The sequence below is a fragment of the Hippichthys cyanospilos genome, chromosome 15, assembly GCF_059441005.1.
Source record: "Hippichthys cyanospilos isolate Australia breed blue-spotted pipefish chromosome 15, RoL_Hcya_1.0, whole genome shotgun sequence".
NCBI classification, from domain to species: Eukaryota; Metazoa; Chordata; class Actinopteri; order Syngnathiformes; family Syngnathidae; genus Hippichthys; species Hippichthys cyanospilos.
Genome location: NC_142383.1, coordinates 3,857,421 through 3,885,325, shown reverse-complemented (window position 1 = coordinate 3,885,325; position 27,905 = coordinate 3,857,421). Strand labels below are relative to the sequence as shown.

General features: G+C 38.2%; 1 protein-coding gene across 1 annotated transcript in view; it reads left to right on the top strand.

Annotated features, from left to right (window-relative positions):
• The window catches only part of LOC148411396 (voltage-dependent N-type calcium channel subunit alpha-1B-like), a 175,998-nt gene that overhangs the window by 125,941 nt on the left and 22,152 nt on the right, over positions 1-27,905 (top strand). Inside the window, exons 28-40 of the mRNA XM_088435897.1 lie at positions 4,862-4,958; positions 6,435-6,595; positions 8,463-8,612; positions 12,878-13,079; positions 13,542-13,706; positions 15,003-15,113; positions 15,712-15,795; positions 17,365-17,481; positions 19,941-20,006; positions 21,820-21,911; positions 22,013-22,163; positions 22,345-22,472; positions 27,308-27,404. Of these exons, the coding sequence (XP_088292023.1) occupies positions 4,862-4,958; positions 6,435-6,595; positions 8,463-8,612; positions 12,878-13,079; positions 13,542-13,706; positions 15,003-15,113; positions 15,712-15,795; positions 17,365-17,481; positions 19,941-20,006; positions 21,820-21,911; positions 22,013-22,163; positions 22,345-22,472; positions 27,308-27,404 (1,621 nt within the window). The remainder of the gene's footprint in view (positions 1-4,861; positions 4,959-6,434; positions 6,596-8,462; positions 8,613-12,877; positions 13,080-13,541; positions 13,707-15,002; positions 15,114-15,711; positions 15,796-17,364; positions 17,482-19,940; positions 20,007-21,819; positions 21,912-22,012; positions 22,164-22,344; positions 22,473-27,307; positions 27,405-27,905) is intronic.

Here is a 27,905-nt window from a genome sequence, read left to right as displayed (position 1 = left end):
ACTAAAGCACGGCCCTACCCTCACTCAGTACCATTAGTAAGTCTCTAATTCACTCATGCAGGTTATCAGATGCAAACATTTCCTCTTCATTAAAGCGTCACCCAGCCTCCCTTCCTTTCTAACATTGGGTCAATCTATTCATTGTCATTTACCTCGATTCATATTTATGATGCAACAGGCTGCTTTCACATTGCAAGACTCAAAAGATATATCCGTTTTGTGTGACTTGATACCCATCGTCAAGACTACAGAACTGTGGTCTTTTAGCTATGTTTATGTCAACTTGTGTGGCCTAATATGTTTATCGTTGTTATTTTTAGCAACGCGGAATGAAAAAACAGAAGGGCTAGGAGTACCCCTTACCCCTTTTCAGGCATCTGAAAAAAAAGGACACACTATATATATATATATATATATATATATATATATATATATATATATATATATATATATATATATATATATATATATATATATATATATATAGTTTTTATTTATGTCCCAATATCTGAGGAAAAAAAGAAAGAGTTTCTGATGAGAAAGAATTTCTGAAGGTTAATCATATTGAAATCAATAAAAGGCTCATCTAATTTATGAAGTTCAGTACGATACAGTCCATATAACATGTTTGTATTGGTTTTATTTCCTTTTTGTTTAAATGAAAATAAGCTTAATATGTATTAGTCAAACTACTGCTTTAACAGTTCTGTGGTGTTTACAAAGTGCTGAGGCGTTGAAGTGGAAAATGTCTGCTTCCCGGATAGTGACATGACATAGTAAAATCTGATTTTTATCACTCTTGTTTGCAGTGTGAATGTAGTTGTAGCCAGTCATGCCACATATAATGTTCCTTCAAGTGTTCTATCATTGCCAAATAATTCGGGTCATCTCATTTTCTCATCTCACCATTTTCTGTAAATCACACATAAGTGCGGAAAGTCCATTATTTCCCTTATCATCCACTTGAACTTCCCATCTTTTTCAACCTAAGGTATGATATGGTTTTTATAACCACCGCCGCACCTTCACAACATGATGTCCTTAGATTGTTTATTTGCCTTCATTTGGTACATCCATATGCTCTACTTTGGGCTTTTGACATTTTAGGGAATTGGGTGTTAATTCATTGTGTGTGTTTGTCTGCTTATCATTGCTTTTTCTCATCAGATCGCAACAAAGCGTGGCCAGGTGGGAACAGTCCTTATCTATCTTTTGCCTGTCCACACACCTTTCCCTTCTTTCCTATATGTGAATCAGCAAATGCTTCTCTTACCCACATCTTCAGATGTTTTTTTTTTTTTTGGCTTCCATCCCAAGGTGTTTGGGATATGACCAAGCGTCCCTCTTCCCTTGTAGAACAAATAGCTCCTGTCCCAATATTTGGACATCAGGACAAGAAGACAATATTGGGAGATCCTTTTCCTAGCTTTCAGAAGGTCGTTGTGCAGTAAATATATTGGATGAATCTCATTATTCTCTGATGGGTCTGACATTTGAATCAAATAGAAACTGAATGTGACAGCTGTTAAAACAATGCATACAAATGATCATTTTAACTCATTCTTTGCCCTGGACTTTTATACTCATCAGCTGGAATCAAACCGTTTACTGCGACTGGCCTACATACATTATGGGTAAAGTAGATTTTTCAATGGATAGGTACAGAGAGGATCTCACTCTGACTGACTGTGAAATTTAGATTTGTAAACCACTGTAATAAAAAGTCCCTGTTGCATTGCCTTGATTTTGAAATTTGCACAGCTTTTGAAGATTACTCATTCCTCATTGCTAATAATTCAGAGTACCTCATGAATTGAGGCCTTGTCTACAAGTTCTTGTAAACGGGCAGTAATTGTCTCCGTTTTGCCCCATCTGCTGAACGTGGCTGGGCTTTTTGTTTTACACCAAAACCAAATGTTTCAAAACCTCTGGCCAAAATGGAGATTTGCCCAAGCCTCCGGTTTCGTGGTTGCATGTAACATCTTAAACCGGATATTTGCGTCATCGCACTACTCTTTTTTCCCGCCAATGACGCAGATACTGGTGACGCCATAAGCAGAAGTTCTTTCTGATTGGACACGTCAGAGACAGAAGTTATTTCTAACAGAATTTGGCGACACTACTGCCACCTAGCGACTTGGCATGCTTGCAAGTGAAGGAAACTGAACTGTACTGGATTCATATAGATGCGACTTCTTTGGATAAACAACCTCAACGAGGGGGAGACTGCAGATTTAAATAAGCTGGTTACATTTAGACAAGGCCTGAATCTGAACATGAAGTAATATGTGCCTCCCATTTTACTAAGGCAGTAATGCTTCTCTGACATAAATTCAGGAAGGCTGCCAAGTGAACACGATCTCACATACCTGGATTTGAAAATTCTTTTAGCAAACACTGCTGACCTTCCGAAAGCTATTGGGAGACTGTTGTTGCCATCTTTGTGTGTTGAGGTCCTTCAATAACAAGGGCTGGGAGTGTCTTTTCTGCTTGCATGCTTGGGTAGTCAACTAATGTGAGCATGAGAGGTGCATGTCATTTTCTTAGACTGTAACTGAGGGAGGTGAAGTATGGAACCACACTTCTCCCTTTTTAACCCCGTGTTACAACATTGAACTAGGTCCCCATATTCATCTTTGAGTATTATAGTGTGTGTGTGTGTGTGGGGGGGGGGGGGGGGGGGGGGGCATGGGGGGGGGTTGTTAGTATCAAGTTAGAAGGGTAGGGTTTTGAGATGAATGAGACTTCAAATGTTATGGAAGCTAGGCCAGTGGACCATATGCACTGCAACACGTGAGTTTTTCTAGTGGAAAAGTAAAATGATATAACACTTTTGTGGGCAGTATGCGCCACCTGATGAAAAAGAATATACTACTTTGTTCAATGACTCCTGGAAGTCATTGGTTGAATTCACGCCAGGAGTCAATCACGTGTCTTGTGAGGTGATTGACTTATTGTCTGTCCAGTCTTGTCCAAGCTGTTGACTATATGTACTGCCAGCAGCAGTCTCCACCACATGAGTGAAAGGAATACAGTGAGGACAAAACAGAGCTTTGGGAAGATGTTACAAGTTGTAGCATATTGGAATTTCGTGTGTAAACTCTGTTTCCTGTTATCATGTTTGGTCAGCTATGGCTTCACTCTAGATAGAAAAAGGTAGGGATGACAGTACAGTTACTGTACAAGACTTAATTATTAAAAATGTAAGTAATTATGTGCTTTGCAGTATTCTGTGCCTCAAAAAAAAATGTAAATACTTTTTCCAGTTTTAATGATTCTTCACATGCATGACATTTTTTAAGGGATGGGGGGTGGAGGTAGGGCATATTATATATATGCATACATATATATATATATATATATATATATATATATATATATATATATATATATATATATATACACAGTGGACCTCCGTGTTAAAACGTCCGTGACTTACGTTATTTTCATGTTGCGACGTGGAATACTGAGTTTTTTCATCCCCTCTTTATGGTATTTTCCCAGTTTTGCGCCCAAAGCAACTGTCATGACCCTAGCGGCTTTGCTGTATTTGTGTTGTTTCGTCTCCTCCTGCAGGCGTTTTTAGGTAACACTAAGGTACACTTATTTTCAGTTGCCTTCCCTGCAACACGTCACTTCTATTCTGGTCTGCTATTTGTCAGCGTCTCCTCACGGAGATGGTGGTCTCTTATTGGTCGGCCTGACTTGTTTCGAAATGGGGGAACGGGAAAGATTTGTTCGATCGTGAGTGGTTACAAAACCGTATTTATAGTGCATTTTACTGCTTAATTCAAAGTAGAAAGGGTTAGTCATGGGTCCCAAGATTACTAGAAATGTTAAAGAGAGAAGTAAGAAGATGATTTATGTGGAAACGATGCTGGAAATAACCTTTATTAGGGAATATGGGCATAACAAGCGGCACTCAAAGGTAAAGAAATCCTTTCTATATTTTTTATTTATGATGTTTTCTGATTGCATACATGTATATTATATAAACGTAGCACTTACTATACTATTTTGGTGCCAATTTTTAATAAGTGTGTCCAGTTTTGATGTTTTTACCTGGGGTTCTAAACACATTAGCTAAAGAACATAGGTTTGGATTGCCCGTCATATGGTGAATTTGCCCTACGACCCCAACCGCGGAACGGATTAATCTCGTAACACGGAGGCCCACTGTATATAAAAAATACATAGTTTGAATAAACCTCACTGTCCCCCACTGTCCTTGGTCAACATCTGTCTTTGAGTGAATGATGGTAGATGTACCATGTGGTCATCTTACCAGGATCAGTGCATTCACAACTCCTTGATTCTTTAAAGGTGGAGTATTACCTAACGATTCATGATAGTGGTTCCAGCAAAGAAGTTTTTATTTCATTGAGAAGTTTATTCTTTGCTGATTTTTTTTTTTTTTTTACATTTCTATGTTATTCTACAGAAACTTGGTGGGAGTGTTATTAAATGCTACCATTAGTGTATAAATAAATAGCACAACAATGAAAGTGCTCGAAATGCCAACTCATATGGTGTTATTTAAAAGCCCAGTTCGCAATCTTTTCAATCACGAACAAAAGACTACATGCAGGATGACATGGGTGTCGCAAAGTTTTGCCTTATTTTCTAAATCAAAATTACTTTGCACTCTTGATGTGAAATATTTCTTTGGTTGATGTAGAATAACATTGTGTAACCCTCACATATCTGTATTTTACTACTAACTGATTATAAACAGGGTTTTTCGCTTGTGTTGAACATTTAATTGATAGATTGCTGTCAGCTACTCTTAAAAGGATGGATTCGTGAATGATGATGGGTGATCTAACATATCACAAATGTATTGTCATCTCAATATCCACAGAGGGACAAAAGGCAAGGACATCAACACCATTAAGTCCCTGAGGGTCCTCAGAGTCTTGCGGCCACTCAAAACCATTAAACGACTGCCCAAACTAAAGGTACAGAAAATCCAGTCTGTCAATCAACAAGCTCATTTAAGACAAAAGGAATGGCAGGAAGTGGCAACATTGTTTGTATACAGCAAGTGTGTGGATTTAAAAAAACAAAACAAAACTGAATATAAACACACATGCACCTGCACGCTCACACTCTAGTTTTAAGCCCTAATCCCATTGAGGGAAGAACCCTAGGGAGTGTCCACAAAGGTAGCTCCTATTTTGATATCCTCAGGATTGGTTCAAGGTCACCAGAGGTCATCAAAATGTAGACAGCGGTCAACAGACGTTCGTCTGTCCTGATATTGTTTTAGTGCGGCAAGAGCAACAATTGGCGACCTCTAATGACCTTTTGCAACATTAAATGAACCCCGATGTGCTCAAAGGAGGTGCTAACTTTAAAGAAACTCATTAGCATTTGCCCCTCAGTGGGGAAAATGTAATTTTACATAGCAGTAATTCATTTTGGATAAATGTATTGTTGTATTTTGATACTCATTCATGTAGTATGGTATGGTATAGTATAGTAAAGAGTTATCAACCATTTTTTAATCATGTCGTACTTCTGAAATACTTTTTTCAGGCAAGTAGCTGTGCAAAGCATTTTGTGTTTGGTTTTAAACAAAAAAGGCTTTGAGAGTGCTTTGACTTAAATTTGGAACTACATTTGTGGTTGCATTAGTGGTAATCATTTTTTTTAGCAAACAGAGATAGATCATGTATGTTATGTGATTTGTTTCTGGCTCATCTTCCAAGAATTGTGTTACTAATGGCAATGCACATGCCATATATGCCATATAAAACTTAAATAAAACAAAATAATGGCAAACAACATTTTGGAAAGGAGAATACAATTTAGCAATACGTTTCTTCATGTTCCAATGAATTCGTTCTTAATTTAAAAAGAAAACTGCATTGTTCTTGAAACAGCACCACCACCCCCCCCCCCCACCACCACCACCACCACCACCACCCATCCAAGGGGGCCCGTCCTACTATTTCAGGAGCTTCTGTTCCAAACTATTTTGTCTTCCCATTCAAAATTGTTTGGCGCTGGTCAGGGAGTACCTGGCTAAAAAAATATTAGCCGTTGATAAGAGGTTAGAAAAAGTTGCGGACCACTGGCAAATTACACTCCCATGTCATTGTCATTCCAGTGTGTGAATGCTGAAAAAAAAAGTCCCAGGAATTGGGCCTGGCCATCTTACATGGGTCGTTTGATAAGAGAATGATGAAAAATTTGTAAGAAGAGGGGAGAAAAATACTTGGTACACTGTAAAAAAATGATTGTAGTCATCCATGCATAAGATTATTTATGAGCTGGATTGCACAGATGTCACACTGTATATACAAATCATTCAATCCCTCAAAACATCCGACACAATCTTAGCAAGAATTCAGAGGACAAACACTGATGGATAAAATGTACAGTACATGCAGGCTGTCTACTTATTACTGACATTTGTGTTTATTTTCCAGGCTGTGTTCGACTGCGTTGTGAATTCCCTGAAGAATGTTCTTAACATCCTCATCGTCTACATCCTCTTCATGTTCATCTTTGCTGTTATTGCTGTGCAGCTTTTTAAAGGCAAATTCTTCTACTGCACTGATGAGTCCAAGGGTCTGGAGAAAGACTGCAGGTACACCATTTACAGCAGGGGTCGGCAACCCGTGGCTTCAGAGACATATGGGGCTTTTTCATTAGTTACTGGAAAATATGTACCACTAAAAATAATCCTGAATTTGAAATTCCAGTAGGCCGTCAGTGTTGTCCTATTTAGTCCGACTCAAATAAATACCCCTCATAATACCATCATTGATGACACCACAGCTGGAGAAGCACATGTATGCATTCCTTAACTCTTTCAGTGCCAATCATTATCAGAAAAGGAAACCTCTAGAGGGCCAGTATATTTTGCATTTTCACTCATTTTTCAAGGCCAACGGAATATTATATGCTATATCTATGTAAATATGGGTGGTGTCATGAAAGATTCATTTCCATTCTTTATCCTGAATTGCATGTAGGTATAAGTGGAGAAACATTGCCATCCAGTGGTCACAATTATCACTACGCTTCTCAATTGGTTTATATTAGGTCAGCATTAGTCAAGGGTGTCAGCTACCGTCCATAAAAACGTATTTGACGAAAATTGTATCATTTATTACTTCTATTACCATTTTAAAAGACGAGGATTCTCGTCCATGGCAAGAGTTAATCGTGTACAACACAAGCTATTTTCTGGAGCATTCAAACATCAATAAACCCGCATCAGCAATTAAAACGTATCACTACACGTGATTTGTGATATCCTTAAATTGAATATGAAAAAAATGAAAAAAGTGAAAAAATACATCAAATGCTTGCACTCACCAAAACGACTGTCCTCCAAAACACAAAACACAAAATCCATTATTCTTTCTTTCCTCAAAATGACTTGGTCGACGTTTTTCTCTCCTTCATTCATTATGGGTTAAAAAAGCGAGTAAATATATTTGATTTTTCTGCTAAAGATCCTTGGGTCTGGCTCTGGTGTACGCTACACCGTTAATGCAGATAAACCAAGCTACACTGTGTAGCTTGGTTGTTCTGCATAGCGCTGCCTCACATCCATTCCTTCCAAACACAGGGTGCATAAATGTCACATTCAATGTGACGCCTTCTAGCTAGCCTTACTGTTGCCAACTCATGACCTGATTGGCTATCGTAACTATTTATTAACTATATGTGCCCGTTCACTTACAGTGCACAGCCTGGTGACACAAGTTAGCTGAATTCTGATAAATTGATATATTAGGACAAAAACCTAAAACTACAACATTGGAATGAGCATAACCATAATATGACAGACTGATGGTGAACCATCAAGCAACATTTTGCCTGGATGACAGCTTTGCGTATTTTGGCATTTTCTCTGTCAACTTTATTAGAAGGATGAAGTTTAACGACCTGGAAAAAGTTAATTGATCTTTTTTTTTTTTTTACCTCTTTATGTTTGGGAGCATTTGAATTTTCCAAACTTTTGATGTACTGTAAATGTTTTATTTGCTTATTATTTTTGCAATCAATGCTGTTGTTTTTTTTCAAAAGGTGAAATGAATGATCCAGTTGCAAAAGAACAAAAAAAACAAACCATAACAGCATTTTTGGTATGTAATTTTGAGTGGCTGCAAGTGGATCTTTGATGTTTGGCTTTATTAACGGTATAGTGGATGGTAGACATTTGATTATTTTTACATGCAGTATCCCCACTTTAGGGGTCAAATTGTTTTGTGGCTCCCATTCGTTTTTTTCCTGTGGAAAGTTGCTGACCACTGATTTACAGTTTTGGGCTTCCCTCTCTTTTATGTGTAATACTTTTGAGCTTAGCAAAAAAGGTCTTGTCAGATGGAGTCTATAATCATCATTATGAGCCTCGTCCACATCTGCTTGTTCTATAAAGCTGCATTTTTTTTTCTGTCTGCCTTGATTTCAACTGAACCTCTTTCTTTTCCCATTTCTCAAAGGGGTCAGTTTCTGGACTATGACAAAGTGGAACGCGGGCGTGATGTGGAAGCTCAGCCCAGAGAGTGGAAGAAATATGAGTTCCATTATGATAACGTTCTCTGGGCCTTTCTAACGCTATTCACCGTCTCCACAGGAGAGGGCTGGCCGCTGTAAGTCAGGATAATCACCACATTCATGCTGCATTTACCATTGTTCATGATCAGCAACCAGAGTAGAAACCAGTGATGCAAACATTTAAAGTTAGCTGTGCCCAATTGTGAAAATACAATACATGTATACACATGGAGATGAGATCGCTCGAGTGTTCATGATTCAATCAATTGCTCATTGTATATTGTTGGGCAAAACTGAATTATTACTCATAATCATCATCACCGCCAAGAAGCGCCCAAAGCTGTTAGCTCATGTGTTGATTTTAGTTTTGTGACGGAAAAGTAATTAATTTGACTAATTACAGTTGTCAAAATCACCTAAAGTCACACTTTCCTTATTAGTCATTGGCAGTGCATTCGCTTCAGATGAGGTAAAAAAAACTGACTTGGTTTGTAAGAATATATTTTTTATATGGAAGTCTTAACCAACAGTAACTGCAATACCAGCACATTTCTGAATATTTTCAGTGCAGAAAAATAACTTTGTTAGTGTAGTACAAATGAGTCCTTTAAGTTTTGAAAAAGTGTTGTAGTAAGGATCACTTGGTGACAAGAGCGATTAGCATTGAAGTCTCAGCAACAAAGTCCAATTTAACTTTTAGTGTTTGTTTGTTTTGTAATCCAGGGATTCTTAAACCTTTTTGACCTTGGGGCCCAAGTATACCTGTACATAATATCTCGGGGCCCATTCAGAAATTATAATTTGTGTTGACTTATTTATTCATTATGTTTGCAATTTAAGGCCATATTCACTTTTATGTGGCGCTGGCCAATTAAATAATAGAAATTAAAATAGATAGCATCTAATTCACTAAGCAAACACAGATACTGAGATATGTCATAAAGTGAGAAGCTAATCTGACTCAGTGCACTATATATGGCGGAGAAGTGGCTGTCCTTGATACGCAATTGAGCTTAATTGTAACAGGACCGGAGGACGAACTCAGGAGCACACGTGTACAGGTAGGTTCGGATTACGGTTTCTTTATTTACTAACAAGCACTGGCTGGCTCGAAGGATGAAAGGGGTCAGCTGCTGTGGCATACCGTCAGGGCCAGGCGGGGCCGAGGCACGTGTTAAGAAGAGTTGACGTCGGGCTGATGAGTGGTCAGGTGCAGGCTGGGTCGGTACACTGGAAGGCGAGATTGGTTGGCAGGGTTGATTGCTGGAAGGCTCGGCGTGATGGACAGAGACGATCTGGCAAGTTTTGGAAGGGATAGACCAGGTTACATACTGAGCAGATGATTCGCAGCAGCTGTTGATGTTTTATGCCGATTGGCAGGGGAGTGTAGAGCAGGTGTGGTGAGGCTGAGAATGAGGTGACTGGACTGATGGACTGTGACATTAATCAACTTCCAATTCACTGAACAACTGGCGCGAATAGCAAAAGGCAGCTTTGGGGTAGCAAATACCCTTATATAATATTAAAAGGATCAAATCAGCATTTAGAATTTTATGGACATTACATAAATGAGTGTAACATTTTCAAGGCTCTTGCAACAGATTAACATCACTTAAGGGAGGGAAACACTTATGACCATAAACTCCCAAATTTTAGACGTGTGCATTAGATGCCCAAGTGAATTTTAATAGGTGAAAACAGTTTTTTGACTGTCCTGATAGCACACCCTCAGTCTCGCGTTCTGACAATTTCATTTTTCTATAATATACTACCACTAATAATAATAATCATCATCATCATCATAATAGTAGAGAATTGAATTTTACGATGTCTTTCTTGGTAGTCACAAACACCATACAATAGCTTTGATTATGTTCAGTGAAAAAAACAATAACATGTGACTTCAAATAATTAATGTAAAAAAAAATAGAAAGGGGCATCAAAAATGGCAGATTGAAAGAGTCTTTTCCTGATTGCCATTGTTCTGACATGAGATTCTTTGCGCAGTACAAGCTTTTTTTTTTTCTTTTTTGCCTTGTGGGGCAATGGGCGGACACAGGTGCAAACTGCACTCAAGCTGTCAAACTTTGCACTGGTGTGTCATTAGCTTAATACCCTCTGTGAACAGAATGACGGAGAAAACTGCCAGTGCAAATGAAGTGCAACTAAAGGTGCTATCAGTGGTCATAGTACAATACATTCTTGGGGATTCAGCCCTTAATTTTGTCACAGGCATATTGTTTTTTTTTTTTTTTTGCAGGTCAAAATGACATTTTCACAAGGAAAACCTGCCGGAACAATAAAGTTCGTGGTTGAGCGGGTATTGATGTCACAATATGTCACATATTTGTACAATATCATGTGAAAGTTTGCAGTAAACCTCACTGTAGTACACCATAGATTGCCATTCACGTTCTGTTCACTAATTTGAGAGTATTTGCCACATTTTTATCATTTATTACATCAGAAATAGAAATAAACTGTCGACTAAGAATTATCAGACTAAGAATTAATTCCAATATTTATGGTTAAGGTAGAAACACTGTGGATAAATGCAACCGGTATCCAAAAAGCCAATTAACAATAGTAAAAATAATCAACTAACCTTAGTTTCCTTTTTGTTTTGACTGAGATACTTAAATTTGAATGGTTATCTGGTGAGATGTCTGGAGTGGATGTCCAACAATGACCACCGTTGCAGCCATATACTGTATACGTGGCGCACTACAAGAGATTGTAAGGCACTCACTCACTCACTCACTCACTCACTCACTCACTCACTCACTCACTCACTCACTCACTCACTCACTCACTCACTCACTCAGGCTAGCATATGAAAGCAGTATCACCCAATCGATTGCAAAGCCATACTGAGGTTTCCCGGGAGAAACCGGAGCCACTAAGTGCATTGATAGTGTTCGCAATCAACGTGTCCTTCAAATCACATTAGTTCTCTCTTTCTCTTTAATCAGAAGATGAATGCTTACACTGGTCACGGGAGTAAAGTCTCGTGTGCCAGTCAACCAATCATCAGCGTAGTTCATCTGATGTGTCACGTCATTTTATAGGTTTTTCAAACACTCGGGAGCACAAGCCAGGCACAGGATTGGGCACGTAACACGAAGGGAAGCGCTTTAAAGAGAACTGCCGCAAAAAAGAAAATGGCTCTTTCATTTTTTTGTAAGGAAATAAGACCACGAAGATTGCGAGGAACCTTTACTACAGTGACGATTGTGATATTTCTAATTATCTGTTTTTATTTCCAGCGTCATCTGGTGGCCTTCACGGCCCACAGAGGAATGCTTGAAATCATTTTGCGGCCCACACAAACCACACATAGTGACTACCATTTACTGTATCACTTACAAAACATAAATTTGCCCAATCATTCTGTCTTGTCAGGAAGAGAAGGGGGAGGATTTGGACCTAGAAGCAGACAGGACATAGAAATGAAAATGTAGAAAGCCTTTATACGCAAAAATCCAAAGTAACCACAACAAACATCGAAATTGATGTTTCGGTGTTTGACTCGTACTAGATTGACTCGGAAATTAAACTCAAAAAAGCATTGACTTGGAAAACTCTGTAAAAGTAGACTTGGAAGGGAAATAAGAACACACCCTTACATGACAGAAAAGCTCCTTTCACACCACAGCGAGGGTTCCAACCACAGCGAGGGTTCCAAGTTTGAAGTTCCTGGTCCGTGGCCTACGAGTTTGCTATCATACCGAGGGACAGCAAGTGTCCAGCAAGTGGGCCACGTACTAGCATCTGAGATCAAGTATCCAAAATAACGTACCCCCAAGTTCAACCAACTAATCAGTGTTTGTAAGTACACCACGCCTCCCTAGAACTACCCGTTTAGCTAGCCAAAGACGCCTCCCTAGAACTACCCGTTTAGCTAGCCAAAGACCATAGTCGTAACTAGACTAGACTGTGCTTTGATAGTTTCTGGTTGGTGCTTGGGGGAACCTTCCAGACCTGGAACATTTTTGGTGTGACCAGAAAAGGGAACTCGAACTACCAGGGTACAGCGGGGCTTCATGGGGCTTCCTGGGGACTTGACGTTCTGACATGTCACAGAGAACCCAAAGCTCAAATACTGTTAGACATTAACCCTATTTGACATAAAGCAAACTAAAAAACCTTATCAACTGGACGGGGACTGATACATCAAGGAAAAAATTAATCACAACAGTATTTTCTGGACCCTACTAACAAGATCGATAAAAATGACATCTGATGACATCTGATTTTTAATCTATGATTAAAAAATACTCTTAGCTTTCCAAGGTACAGTGTATTTCTGCATTGCTAATGCTTATAAAGCATTCCTCAAAATGACATTATTTGCTTTCAGGGTTCTGAAGCACTCAGTGGATGCTACCTATGAGGACCAGGGCCCCAGCCCAGGTTTCCGCATGGAGACGTCCATCTTCTATGTGGTTTACTTTGTGGTCTTCCCATTCTTCTTTGTCAACATATTTGTGGCTTTGATTATCATCACCTTTCAAGAGCAGGGAGACAAAGCCATGTCTGAGTGCAGTCTTGAAAAGAATGAGGTATACAAGTGAATGTTTTTTCTTGCCAACATGCAATTAGAGAGCATTTTTCAAGTCTAGACTTGACTATTCATGTTTTGTTAAAGACACTCTGCTCTTGTCTTGCAACGGCGCCGTTGAAAAAAAATGTGCAAGACAAATGAATTTCACTGTTATAATGAGTGCACTAAAGTCAAATTGCAAAAATAAGCTTTGCTTCTGTGTTGTATAATGACTATTTCACAAGGATTTTGATTGAGGCTCATTTTGTCTGTAAATTATATACTTGTGATCACAAAATATTTTTTTTCTTTTTGTATATATATATATATATATATATATATATATATATATATATATATATATATATATATAAAAACTAAACATATTTTTAATACGCAAGCTGCTGATTGATTTTATCCTTTTTTTGATGCGGCTAAAGGTAACTGCACACAGTTTCTGTTGTGTCTTCTTATCAAACAGAGGGCTTGCATTGACTTTGCCATAAATGCGAAGCCGCTGACAAGATACATGCCGGAGAACAAGCAATCCTTCCAGTATAAGATGTGGAAATTTGTGGTGTCGCCTCCATTTGAATATGCTATTATGACTTTAATTGCCCTCAACACTGTTGTGCTGATGATGAAGGTGAGTTGGAGTATGTTTTCCTCAGAAAGAACTTTTTAATAAAAATACCAATACATATTTGCAAAAGATGATCACAATAGTCATGTAGCATTTCTAACACATGATGGACACAGCTCATTTGTGCATACAAAACGTAACAAGCAGCGTTGCCACACATTAAAAACTTACTTTTACTAATTACTTGCTTGAAAAATCAACTTTGTTACTTTACTGGTTACTTGCTGTTAAAAGTCATTAACTTTAATTGCAAGTTACTTTAATAATTACATTTCACAGATTAAAACCGCTCTGTTACATAAAAATTGGAATTGTGTTTTTAATAGTGACAAGTGCTCATTTTAGCTCTGAAAACTGATGGGTTCCAGGACTCACAATATATGGGTCCTGAAAGAAATGTTTTAAGTCCCAAATATTTGGGTAAAAAGGACAAAGTAAGTCCGAGGTTCAAACTGCATTTACAAGATATATTACCAAATGTTACAGTAAAATTTCTTCAGATAGAATGAATTTACATGTAGTATCCATCATCATCATCTTGAATTCGCAACCACTGATATAACCATCCATTTTGGTAGTAATGTCCGCTTTTTACTTTGAGTATTTGTTTGTTTTGTTTTAAAATGTCTGTTTTGTTCCTCTTCTAAAATTTCGGAAGCATTTTGTTTTTGCTTATTTACTTTCTGGCTCGTTGTTGCTGAGTTGTGTGTTATTTGAGTTGTCACTAAAAAAAAAAAAAAAAAAACACTTTGTTCTTGGGCTTAAAAATAGCACTTTTTGTGAGGTATTTTAGAGGGGGGGGATTCCAGAATCTTTGGAGGGACAAACAGGTCAAAAAAATCCCCCAATTTGCTTCTTGGTTTTAATCAAAACTAAATAAATAAATGAATAAATAAAAAAGACAGTCTTTCAACTTAACAAATATAAATATATATATCAATAATTTCAATAATAACGGCATTCTTGCTTGACATATTTATTGAAAAACCTCAACATTTATAATATGCATAATTTATAAATACTTAAAGTTAGGGCCACATAATCTGGTATAACTAATGCATATTTTTGATTTTTAGTTCACACAAACTCAAAACAATGATTGTGCTAGGCATATGTACTGTATGTCACAAAGTTAGTTTGACAGATTGCTGCAGTTAAAGTTTAGATTGAAGAAGTTACCTTCTCCCCTTGCACCGTTGGGCAATTATATAATGTTGCATCTGATAAACATATTAGTTGTTCCTAGAAATCTTTCAAAGGCCACTGTAAATGTATGCTCCTTTTGCCTTTTCTTCTCAGTTTTATGGTGCACCAGACCTATATGAGTCCATGCTGAAATACTTGAACATCGTCTTCACTGCCCTCTTCACTCTTGAGTGCATCCTTAAGATAATTGCCTTTGGTCCACTGGTGAGACTGTTCTCTTTTGCTCACTAAAAACTCTTGTCACATCTTTTATTTTTGTCTATTTTAACTGTCGTTCCAGGGAATGTTAGAATCATCAGCTTTTTTCAATCTGCAGTCTCGAGTGGTGAACCTTAAGAAAGCTTAGCAAATTGGTCACAAAGTATAACTTAGGAAAACATTATTGTAAAATTCTGAGTTTGGCTGTGAAATTAACACAAAGAAAGAAAATTACTCAGAACATTAAACACAGCAAAGAAGACAAGGATTCGTAGACATTATACTGTGCATTTCCACAAGGAGCCATCTGGTCTAACCAAGGTGTTTCATCTCAAGCGTAGTTCCATTTCTTAATTTGTTTGTTACACACCAGTCGCCTCCACCTGTTTTGTTGTAGCTTGCAGAATGCCTCTCTCGCTAGGAACCCTATCGCCAATGCCATATGGCATTTGTTACTCACTGCATATAAAAGTTTGAAATTTTTATTCCAATGGTATTTATAAAGCAAATCTTAAGAAAAGATTAATGAGGATTTCAGTCGGGAGCTGCACTTTTTGTATTTAAAGGAACTGGTCACAATGAAGTGGCTTGCTTTGTATTTTAGAATTACCTGAAAGCGGCTTGGAATGTGTTTGACTTCGTGACAGTGCTGGGAAGCATAACAGACATCCTGGTGACAGAGATTAAGGTAAAACCTACAACTCATCGAGTGCTCCCTCAGAATCACCAAATCCTTCAATGGTAATCTGAGCATACTGTGTGTGCTTGCTTACAGCGGCAGTAAAAATTCATCCAAAGCAGAAGGATGTGCTTTATGATGAATATTTCAGTTCAAACGCATTAAGACAATTTTAATTGGACAACAAAAGTCATCTTGGTGAGAGTGATCAACATAAAAATGGCATAAACAGAATACGGCTTTACATTTCTTACAAAACGTCTGATAGAAGCAAAGCTCAAAAATCATGTGACCATTAACTCTGCATTGATACAAGCCAGTAATTTACGCATGGATTCTGTCATATGCCAGTCTCTAGTCAACATCATTCGGTAAGAAAAGACCATGAAAATATATGCTAGTAATGGACCCATTGATGGATTGGAGGACTGAGACAGGCTAGTGTGGCTTTCTGTGTGGCAGATGTACAGTAGTTTCTATCTCTGTGTGCCTTTCTCATTTTGTGATTGTTGGTCTGAGCTCTGTCTCTTTTCTCTCACGTTCCTTTCTCTGTTTTTGTTTTCACTATCTCCATCATCTGCTATGTCTTTCCTGGCGCCTGTGCCCTCACTCTGCCCCCTCTGTCACAATTGACACAGACGGTAAGTGGCTTTCCTTGTTGGCTCCTGATTCTTTAACTTTCCTTCCAGTGGTTTGCTTTTTTTTTTTTTTTTTGCTCAAAGTGTTTTCTCAATGTGACACAGGACTGACACTTAAGAGGGACATCATGAGTGATTTGATGAACGTAATCAGTGAGCTATGACAGTGCTCATTTTACATCTGGAAAGTGTTGGGTCCCCGGGACTCGCAAAACTAAAAAGATATGGGTCCCGACACAAATGTTTGGAGTCCCAAAAATTGCACAGTAGAAAGAACAAAATGTATAGTTCAAACTGTATTTACAAGATGTGAGCAAAAACTAACAACATATATTAACAAATAACCACAGTAAAATTAATTAAAATAATATCTTCTTCATATCACAACCGCTGATGTAACTTAGTCCATTTTAGTAGAAAAGTTTGCTTAGCTTCAACATGTCAGTATTTGTTCCTCTTCTCGATCTTCCGAAGCGTTTAGTTTTTTGCTTTTTACTTTCTGGCTCATTGTTACCTGATTGTGTATTACATGACTTGTTACTGACAATAAAAAAATTGTAGAGTGGATGTTAAATATAGCACTTTTAGGTGGCTTTTTTGAGATCCTGCAGACGAAATCTTACAATAATGAGATCTCAGGTAAAAAAGAGAAAATGTGATCCAAAGTATGTTAGACTGCTCTAAAGTATGTTTAACAAATTATGATTATGTTTTCATAAGGCCCGAGTCAAATGTTTTGGTCATAAATCCCAATGATAAATTTGGCGATCCAACATTCGTCTCTTAATAATTATTTCGAGTTTAAAAAAAAAGTGTTTACTTTCTGTAAATTATCCTTGGAAGCTTGAAGGTGATGCACATCTTACCAATAAAAGAAAAGCTGTTTGTCCTAAGGTTGTTTCATTGTGAACGTTTTGCTGTTCCCATTCATCTGCTCCAGGACAAGCTGATTAACCTGAGCTTCCTGAGGCTGTTCAGAGCGGCCCGGCTCATCAAATTGCTACGGCAGGGCTACACAATTCGCATTTTGTTGTGGACTTTCGTGCAGTCCTTCAAGGTAAGCAAACAGATCCAAAGACCCATCAGCTCTCATGCACAAACAGAGTAGAAAGGCAGACCTTGTTATTCAAAAAGCAATAACGAAGTGTGGGCTTTGCGGACTATATACAATGTACTTGCTAAAATCAAATAATCCTTGCCATATTTTTTATGAATAAATTAAAATTGCTAACCTTCCAAAACATTTAAAGAATTGAAAAAAAAATCAATAAAATCCAGTATTTTGCATATTTACTTTCTTTTTTATCAGAAAAAACAATAGTGCACAAAAATTGTAAATAAATATTTTGGGGAAAACATCTTTAAAATTCTAAAAACAATAAATGATTTTTCAAACAGGAACATAACGATTTGGAAACATGATTTTTACAAGCAATGTAAAAAGATTAACCACCGTTTGAGGTACATTTCGCTCTGCGATGAAATGGCAAAACATCACTTCTGCAGCTTTTGCCGACCTTTCCGGTTCTTTTTTACCAGAGCAAAAAAAAAGCAAAATGAGCATCCATTGATTTACAGGTCTTCGAGCGGGCTATGTATTCAGCGAGCTTCTTCGCGTCGGAGGCAGCCACTGTCACGTCTTGTTTGCAAGCAACACAATATAGTACAATACAGTACATTAATACTGTACAGTATTCCACACCTTTCTTTGAAGCTTGTATCAATCCTTCGTATCGTCCTGATATTTGCTCCCATTTTTTTTTATGTTTACTTTTTCCATTTACCTTACAGCGTTTTGATTCAGGTCTATACATTGCAACTTGATGATTGCACTTTTTCCAAAAAGTGCTATTCTTATAAAGACTATGTTTTAGTGTGCTTTTGTTTTGTCAACAATAATGCTATGGGGAAAACCCAGCCGGCCCACGCATTTGCAGAGTTGCATCAAAACACTCACTTCGTTTGCGATGGGAAAAAAAACAAACAAAAAAAAAAACGTAATGGAGGCAAGTGTGTGGAGAACTTGTTTGATTTACCGTTTCTTGATAGTCTGCACTAACCGGATGGTACCATATTTGACAAATTTGCATTTTCCCGTACAGATTTTCTTGTATGCTGTAGACGTCTGAAAATGCAAAAAAAGTCGGTACATAGTATGGCAAAAACGTACAGGTTGACAGGTATGAAAATGAGTATTTATTCCTAAAGATAGCAAATCAAATCCATAAGTTTAATATTTACATCTGTGAATAATTTTGTGTTGAATGTCTCAACTATCAAAGCAACAGGGGGTTAAAAGGGCTGTAGAGTCAGTCACACGGCAAACTCTGTTTACTGTAAAAAGTCACAAACCAGCTGTGACAAGGCTTCAACTGGATTTTCATTTGATGCTGCTTTTCCATTTTAAATCCCTGAGGACATGTCAAATGCAAAACTCCAGGCTACGGCTGAAGGAATTTATAGCAGGTTTAATGTCACTGCTGAGTGTTTTCATGCAGAACAAATATGGATAGTTACTGAATTGCAGTGTTAAAAGGTTGCTATTGAATCACAGCAAATGTCCCAAGCTGATATTTAAAAGAATCAAGCCAGATGGTAAGGTAGAGTATTTAGTCAAACAAGACAGGTACATATTGTAAGTGGTTCCTCATAACCTGCAGTTGAATTATTTGTGTTGCGTAGAAAGAGGCATAATAGAGAGGTTCTTCTCAAGCGTTGACATTGAAGTGACTAAAATGGAGAAAGGCTGTACAGTACTGTATAGCAGGGGTCCCCCAACCTTTTTATCACCACCGACCAGTCAGCAGATGGGCCACAGGGAGGGGCGTGATTGTCGAAATTACGTTATTCTGACACGCGGAGTTCGCGGACATGTCAAGCATAAACCAACCTTAATGAGGTCCCTCAGCTTACTTGAGTCTCAAAATGTTAATTAGATGGAAATGAGTACTTATCGATGCAAAACCTTTGCATATTAACATATAGCAAAGGGAAATACCTGGCACAAACAAAAATGCTAATAAGCGAAACGCATACAGGGCAGCACTATATAACATGCTGAAGGTAAAAACTAACATTAGCTAACTTATCCACATTCACAAGTTGTTGGATACAAAAAAAAATGGGCATATTATCATAAATGACATTATTCTTACAATAAAGTACAACTTACATACACTCGTGGACCAGATGTCACAGAGAAACAGAACAATGTATGCGTCACCGACAGTGGCTGCTCTCAAATTAAGCCACACCATTCTTCTCACTCCAAAATGTAATATCAAGAGCGGCCACAGGGGGCACCAAAAACAAAGATCAACCCAAACAAGGCACAAATGAATGAACTCAATCAGGATAAACTAAATCCATTTCAAAACATTTTTATTAACGGTACGGCCCATGTGGCACGGTACCAGTTGATCCACGGAACGTTGCTGGGCTGCGAAGTTGGGGACATCTGCAGTACAGTGTCGTATGTATGGATATGCACAATCTTATATGTGTTTCTGTTTCCAGGCCTTGCCATATGTTTGCCTGCTCATTGCGATGCTCTTCTTCATCTATGCCATCATTGGAATGCAAGTGAGTTGTTGCAATGCAAACTAAACACAACAATACAGAATAAATACAGAGGACTTTGAAAAAGATATTAATGTATCCCAAAACAAGATAAATCATTTTAAAGATTTTCTCATATTCCTGTGACCTATGATCTGAGATAAACTAAATTGATGTAGTCACACAAATGAGCATAAAAATCTGAGATTTTGGCTGTGTTGGAGCAAAAATGTCCTCATCTTGAACTGGAATATGAACTGAAACAATTCATACAGCACTTTAAAAAGTCAGCGCCAATCCCACAGGGACTGAATTGTGAATGCATATCATCTTAACAATAAATGCAATTCATTTGCACCAACATTTTGCTCCATCGTAACATTTTATTCATAAAGGATATGACATACGAATGACATACCAGTGCAAACATGCCCACAAAGTTTGACAGCTCGAGTGCAGTTTGCACCTGTTTCTCCAATGATTGCCACACAAGGCAAATTAAAAAAGAGCACCATGGCGATCGGGACTTCATTTACCTTTTCAAACCACGTCTACTTAAACTGTCATCTTTGCTCTCCCCCTACTGTCTGTTTATTTATTGTTGTAGTACAGTGTTCTTGAATTTAAATAAAATGCATTATTATTTGTTTTATTGTTGTTGTACGGTGTTCTTGAATCAAATAAAATGCATGGTTACTTGTATTATTATTAGTAGTAGTAGTAGTATTGTTTGTTTTTATCATCTATTCTTGAGAAAAGATGAAAGAATGCGAGCTTTGGGTCTTGACTGCAGGTGTGAACGGGTCTGTCAGAAAAGCACCAATCCTCACCAAAATACACATCATATTCATTCATTTAACATCCATAAATCCAAAATATTGATGCTATCGTTTTGATATTTTATCAGATTGATGTGGGCTAATGTAGTGATGTGCCTGTGAATTTTTATATTGATTGGTTGTTTTCTGACATGCGCCTTTTTACGGTTTTTACAGTTGAGGTTGCATTGAAAGAGCCATACTTTTACACCATTTTTGGGCAGGGATTATTTTATACCCTAAAACTGCCTTTCACATGTCAGTGTCCATTAATTATATGTTGTTTGTCGATGAGATTCATTGGCACTTCTCGTTAAATGTTTGCATTTTAGTTCCTTTAAATATGCCCTAATAGCCACACAAGGAAGCATTCTGTTTAACAGCGAATCCTTTTTTGTGAATTAGACACATCTGTTTTGCTCCAATTTCTCATGGTGAGTGAGTTACATACCAAGTCCCAAGTCATTTGCAAGTTTATGGCACATAAGTCACACATTCTAAAAATAGTACCCAAGTGAGACGCGAGTCAAGTCACATGTGCATGTGACTTTTTTTTCCCTGCAAATAGACAAGACTGTCGTACAGTAGATGTCTGTATTCTTTTTTGTTGTTGTTGTTGTTCTCATTATAACAGGTGTGTTAAATACATATTTAAAACTGATGGCACTGCACTTACAGTGTGAGTCACTCACCTGTTCACACTTTTGTTAACATTATCTTGTTATTCAATATTTCCATCCATCCGTTTTCTATGGCCGCTTATATTACAGCCAAAGAAAGATAGATTATTCTTTTATAAAGAGCCTCTTTAGAGTGCTTCAAATAAATAATAAATGCTTAAAAATACCAGAGTTGTTTTGCGCTATAATAGTTGTCTCTTCACTTGTTTTAATCTTAAATGAAGTTGTCGTCAATATGAGGCGGGGTTAAACGTTCCCAAGATGAAGGGTTCCAAATGTTTCAAAGAAAACTACTTTAAAAGCAACTTTGCACATCTAGGATGATTTCCTGCTTTTCAGGTGTTTGGTAACATCGAGCTGAATGAGGAGACTGCAATAAATCACCACAACAACTTCCAAACCTTTTTCCAGGCTTTAACTCTGCTCTTCAGGTAAACGCACACCCAATCTGTAAACATGCTCACACAATCATAAATGTTGCACAGGGTTCACATTGTGTGTCTTTGCTTTGTGTTTATTATGTATTTTGCAGGAGTGCCACTGGTGAAGCGTGGCATGAAATTATGCTTTCATGCCTCAGTCATCGGCCATGTGATAAACTCTCAGGAACTACAGGGAAAGAATGCGGAAGTGACTTTGCCTACTTCTACTTTGTCTCCTTCATTTTCCTCTGCTCATTCTTGGTCAGTACTCCGGTTGTTTGTTAAACACGTCAACAAAGAAGTCTGTGCATGTACTCTAAACAGATTTTTTTTCAGGCAAAAGAAAGAAACCTTGGTAGTCTTAAAATCACTTTTGAACCACTTTGCTTGAGCACTTTTCCGATCACTTTGACATGATAGTTTCTGTTTTCCTTTCACTTAGATGCTAAACCTATTTGTTGCTGTCATTATGGACAACTTTGAGTATCTGACCAGGGATGCGTCCATCCTGGGTCCTCATCATCTTGATGAGTTCATCCGTGTATGGGCAGAGTATGATCCTGCTGCATGGTAGGTGGATCTCCATTGTATAGCCCTGCTTCAAAAGGGCATTCTACCGAGGTTCCCAGTGTTACAGCTCAATGATTCAATGTCATTTAGTGTGGAAAAAAAATCCCATCTTAGAATCAGCAGCGGGGTGAATGACAGCCTGAGCCCTGTGCCAACTGAGGAAGGTGACAAGCCCTCAGCAGGCGTGCCTGATGCATGTAAATCCAGCAAACGTCCCCTTCTTCCTGAATAAAATGCCTCTAAAAATGTTAGTCAGTCAGTCACGGACTCATGGCAGTGTGAAGGGAATACATCTTCCTACTAATGGGACAGTACAAATTTTGCTCTCTGCCTCGCTCATCCTGTTTAATTTATTGAGTAAAATTTAGTAAATATAGGAATGATTTTAACCAAAGCTTGGTAAATTTCTTCTAAGGACTTACCGGAGCCTTGTTTATGGGTCAGGACTTCAGCTAAGTGAGTTATAAAACTGCCATAATGTGATGGATATTATGGAAGTGAGATCCTTTTAAAATTCTTATTTAATTCAATAATTTATTTACTGCCATCAAGAACTTGTGTTTTAGAATGATTTAGGTTAGCAAATTGCACAATTAAAACGCTAAAATCAAGAAAGTGTTTTACTTTATTTATGTAAGTGTATACTATAGGCTCTAATTTGGTTGCTCGGTGAGCGTGCAGTTTTAATTTCATGTACAGTAATCCCTCGCTGTATCGCGGTTCATCTTTCACGGGTTCGCTGCTTCACGGATTTTTTACAGAGTGGATATTTTTTACAGCGCATTATGCTCTGAATCCTGATTGGCTCAGGGGCTTTACTGTTGTCTCGAAATAAAATATTGACGCGGTACTGTATTGGTTTTTCATTTGTCAATTTATTCCAAAAGGCAAGAGGATCCAAAAGCTTGCTTTCGTCTCTCCTGTGTTTCTTCTCTAACTGCCGTGTGCGAACGTGCTAGGAAGCACATTGATTGACAGCTTGGTCTCTGGGAGCCAATCAAATGACTCGTAGGCTTGCCGAGAGCAAACGGCCACACCATGTAGACACAGACAGCAATGGAGAAATGAGCAGCTTTGGAAATCTGACTTTTACCTAGATTTCTTTTGCAATAAATTGAAATTTCAAGTGCATTGTTATGATATAAGAGGTTTCACTTTAATTCAATGTTCGGTCATATCCGTTTATAAATTCTTGCTCAGAAAAAGAGAGAGCCCGACTAATACTCATAACAATGTGCAGGTTCAGGACGAGGAGGCATAGCTGGGACTGTCAAATACGTGAGTGACAATGTTTCCGACTTTGTATTACTATATTAAAATGATTGTTTTAAACAAATTTGGGGCTTTAAAACAGGTTTTGATTTTTGTTGTCATTCTATTGTTTAGCATTGCATTGTGAAATAATTAAAAAAAATAGAGCTGGCTACTTCACGGATTTCACTTTACGCGTGTTATTTTTGGAACGTAACCCCCGCGATAAACGAGGGATTACTGTATGCGCAAGTCTAGTTTTGGGAATTTGTTGAACTGCATGGTGCACAGAGTGGCCGCATTTGACATTTTGGTAACAAAGATTAGACTGCCACTCAACATGTCAACATCATTGAAAATGTTGTTTTGCCTCAATAGGTGTTCCGGTGTAACTATACTCCGCCGCCAGGCAGATTTTGCGATTTTGTGACTTAAAAAAGACAACATTTTTGACCACCTAAAGCAAGTCCATTATGAGGCTCAGGTGGCGCAGGTGGTGTCACGCAAATTTGGTGGATTTGATGGAGGTGCACAGGCAGACAGATTTGACTCCAGATACAGTATGTGTGTTGGTGCAATTCACTCACAGTTTGTCATGGGAGGACTCAATCACAACAGCTGTGTCATTCTCCCAGACCTATTAGACATAGTCTAATTGCAGTTCCGTATACTTTGCGAGTTTCGACTTTTTCATTTTTTTGTCATTGTCCTGATGACAGTCGGTGCAGTCAGGTGCAAGGCATTTAAAGGGATAGGGAGAAGCCACTCTGATTGCACGACAAGTGGCGGCTGCTTTGGCACGCACATGGTGTACACCACCTGGCTGTGCCTGTCCAAATTGCCAAATCCTTTTCTAGCCCCACCCTCACCATGTCTGTGCCACGCCAATTGCCAGACTTGCGCCTGAGCACCAAATAGAGCCCTACGTCTCAAAGAGGTTGATTGTTTTGTAAATCATTCATCAAGTTTTTGAAATTTTGAAGTTGTGAAAATGGTCAAACTGAGGCTATGGTTACAGTACAGAGAATATAAAAAAGTGACCCCCCCAAATGCCATGTTTATGTTATTCCAAAAAAAAAAAGATATCAAAGATGAGTACCTGTAAAACTGTTTCCGCCATTATTGTGACGTTTGGCCTGTTTGGCTCAATTGAAATATTGTTTCAGCTTTTGTTCCTTTCACAATTGTGGTTGCACAAGCGTGCATACCTGCTTATCACCAGCGTCAGTTGAAATTGAGACTCCTTTGCAGAATCTTATTTAACTTTTGGGAGTTTGAATCTGACTGAATGAGGCCACGCCCCAGATACACCTAAGGGTGTGCACTCTTGTGTAATCACATAGCTTTAGTTAGTTTTTTCTCCCACCCTCAAAAACAATAATTCTATTTTTCACTTGTGTTGAGCTTATATATATATTGATGTGGGAAAAAATGGAAATGATTCATGTCTCATTTATATTTCTAGAATACACATTCCTGAATGCTAAGGTTTCAGGCCACTGTGAACAAAACAGTGATCATGATCATGAGACATTGGGTACAGGATGAGCAAATGTGGCAGCCAGGCCATTACTGCTGTGGATGCCCGGAAAGATTTTGAAACTATCAAACATTTATGACTGCCGTCTCACTGTAAGCTAGAAACCAAGTAGCTGTGAGACAGTTTAAATGCAGCTAAACCTGAGACAGTACAAAAGCGCCAAACAAATGCATTGAAACAATTTGAATTCAAAATGGAAATTTACCAACAATTGCACAGTACTTGTTGTTCAGTATCTATTCTTCAGCATTGACGTTTTAAACAGGCAGATCCGTATGATGACCTCTGACCTAACATCATTGATCATGTTTTATCTTTTTCAGCGGAAGGATATGCTATCAAGATATGTACAAATTGTTACGTTTTATCTCACCTCCCCTGGGCCTGGGGAAGAAGTGCCCAAACAGGGTGGCCTATAAGGTTTGCACTCCCTCACAGTCCTTTTGTTTCCAAAGGGACTGTGATGATTTGGACTGTGAATGTCTGTTATTTTTATCTCCTGAGGTGCCAGAGAATGACATGGGCACACGTGCATACAAATATGCATTGATCCCTTACTAACCAGCATGCAGCTAACCACGGCAAGTTTGAGAAACAATGCTACAAGTCAAGCTCATACAGAAGGCATCAAACACAATGTTAAAATACATTTTTTTGTGTTTTGACAGATGTGGATGCAGAGATATGACCTTTGTGAGCTTTGTTTCCACTTTGGTTACTGCTGTTGTATTTTAGCATTAGAAATTAGAGGGCATCTTGAATGAATACTCCATTACTATTCTTTCATTTCAGATATTTAGCATTTGATTCAGCAAGTCTGACCACTTAGAATGTAATCTTTGAAACACAATACATAAAGTCAGCAACGATACGCACTGTGTTTAATTAAATCACGCTAGAAGTTTACTGTACATGTACTACAAACGCTGGGTGTGAGTGATGGGCCAGAATCAAACGTTAAGCATCGGTCACACGAGCAGCTTCTCAAATGACTTCAGCCCTGCAGTGAAATTGTACATTTTCTGCCATAAAGACATAGTGTAAAAGTGTTGGGTTAAATCATGCTTTTACCCCTTGATGCCTGAATGTATTTTTCTTTTTTTTTCCTTTTAAGTAGATGCTCAATTATTTTGAGAATGTTAGCTTGAGTGTAGCACAGAAAAACAGACATACATTTAGATGTGATGCAAATAAGTGACAACAGACGAATTGGAATGGTTAATACTTGGTTAAAACTTGGTGGTTAATAAAAAGAATGTGGAGTCCCATCCATTTGGGAACCAGCAAAAATTATGCTTGCAAATTGTTCCCAGTAGTAAAAAGTATGAGGCTAAACAAGAATAAACGGTTAAATACCCTCATCTCGAAAATACTTGTAACCAGAACAGTTTTCATTTCCTACACATATTTGTTGGTAATGTATTAACTGGCATTGGAGCAGTGGCTGGAATTGGAGTGAGAATTTGATGTGAATTTGCAAAATTAAGCGCCAAGGGGTTAACTTGTCGGCTTCAGATCAAATCAACCCAGAACGCATGGCAGAGGACTTTTAACAGTTCAGTACACCCATGCTCTGGTTCATAGTTTGAAATGCTAATCGTCATTATCCAACACTATGTTTTCCTGGATGGCTCTAATCAGGACACAATGATGCAAGCTGCCCTGTGAAGCTGTTGTAACTAATACAGATACACTTTGCAGGAAAATCTCTCACATTATATATGTAAAACATTGAGGTATTCATGTAACACAAAATGCACTCTAACTTCTCAATGCACAGCTTTCCATCCAGGTAGTCTTCTCCTTAACGTTTGCCTCTGGGATGCATTCCCGAATCCTTAAACCAAACAAGGATTCCATATCACGATTTCCTGGAAATCTTATTAACAAGGATTTCTGTGTCTTTCCCTTCCCCACTCTCCTTGCCATTTTTCTTGTGTTGTTTTGTGGATGAACTCCTGCTCCTTCTTCACTCTACCATCTCACACATGGGAAATCTCCATTCCTTCCTCCATGGCCTCCTCCTAATCCTCTCTGCGGAAAGCGGCCGTATGACTTATCGTGATATGTACGAGATGCTTCGAGACATGTCCCCTCCTCTAGGTTTGGGAAAGAAATGTCCACCCCGCATCGCCTATAAGGTAGAATCCCTCCCTCCCTCATCTGTCGGTTGCCTCGTTCAATCACTGCTGGTATCCTGCTTCCAACTGTCAAACACCATCTGATTTCTGTCAGTGTGTCACATTCAGAATCTTCCGGGCTGCTGATGTATCTTGTTTTTCCGTGAGGTCCCATAGCATTGTCATGCTTTGTAAGGGTTTGATGACATTTAATTATTTACAATCTATCAATCTACAATCTTTAATTATTACATCTATAAGAAACATTGACTAGAATGGAAACTCATTTTATTAAATAGATATTTAATCTCGATATGATGGATTGATGGCAAGTATGTCGCTTCACAGTCGTGGGTTTTTGCTTTCAATACACAACTCTGTCCATCGTGTGTAGTTTGCATGATCTCCTTTCCCGCAGGTACTCCACATTTCAAGCACATTCATGTTAGATACAATAAACCCCCTTCCTTTACGGGGTTTACGTTCCATGCTAAACCTGCAGTAGGCAAAAGCTGCAATCTT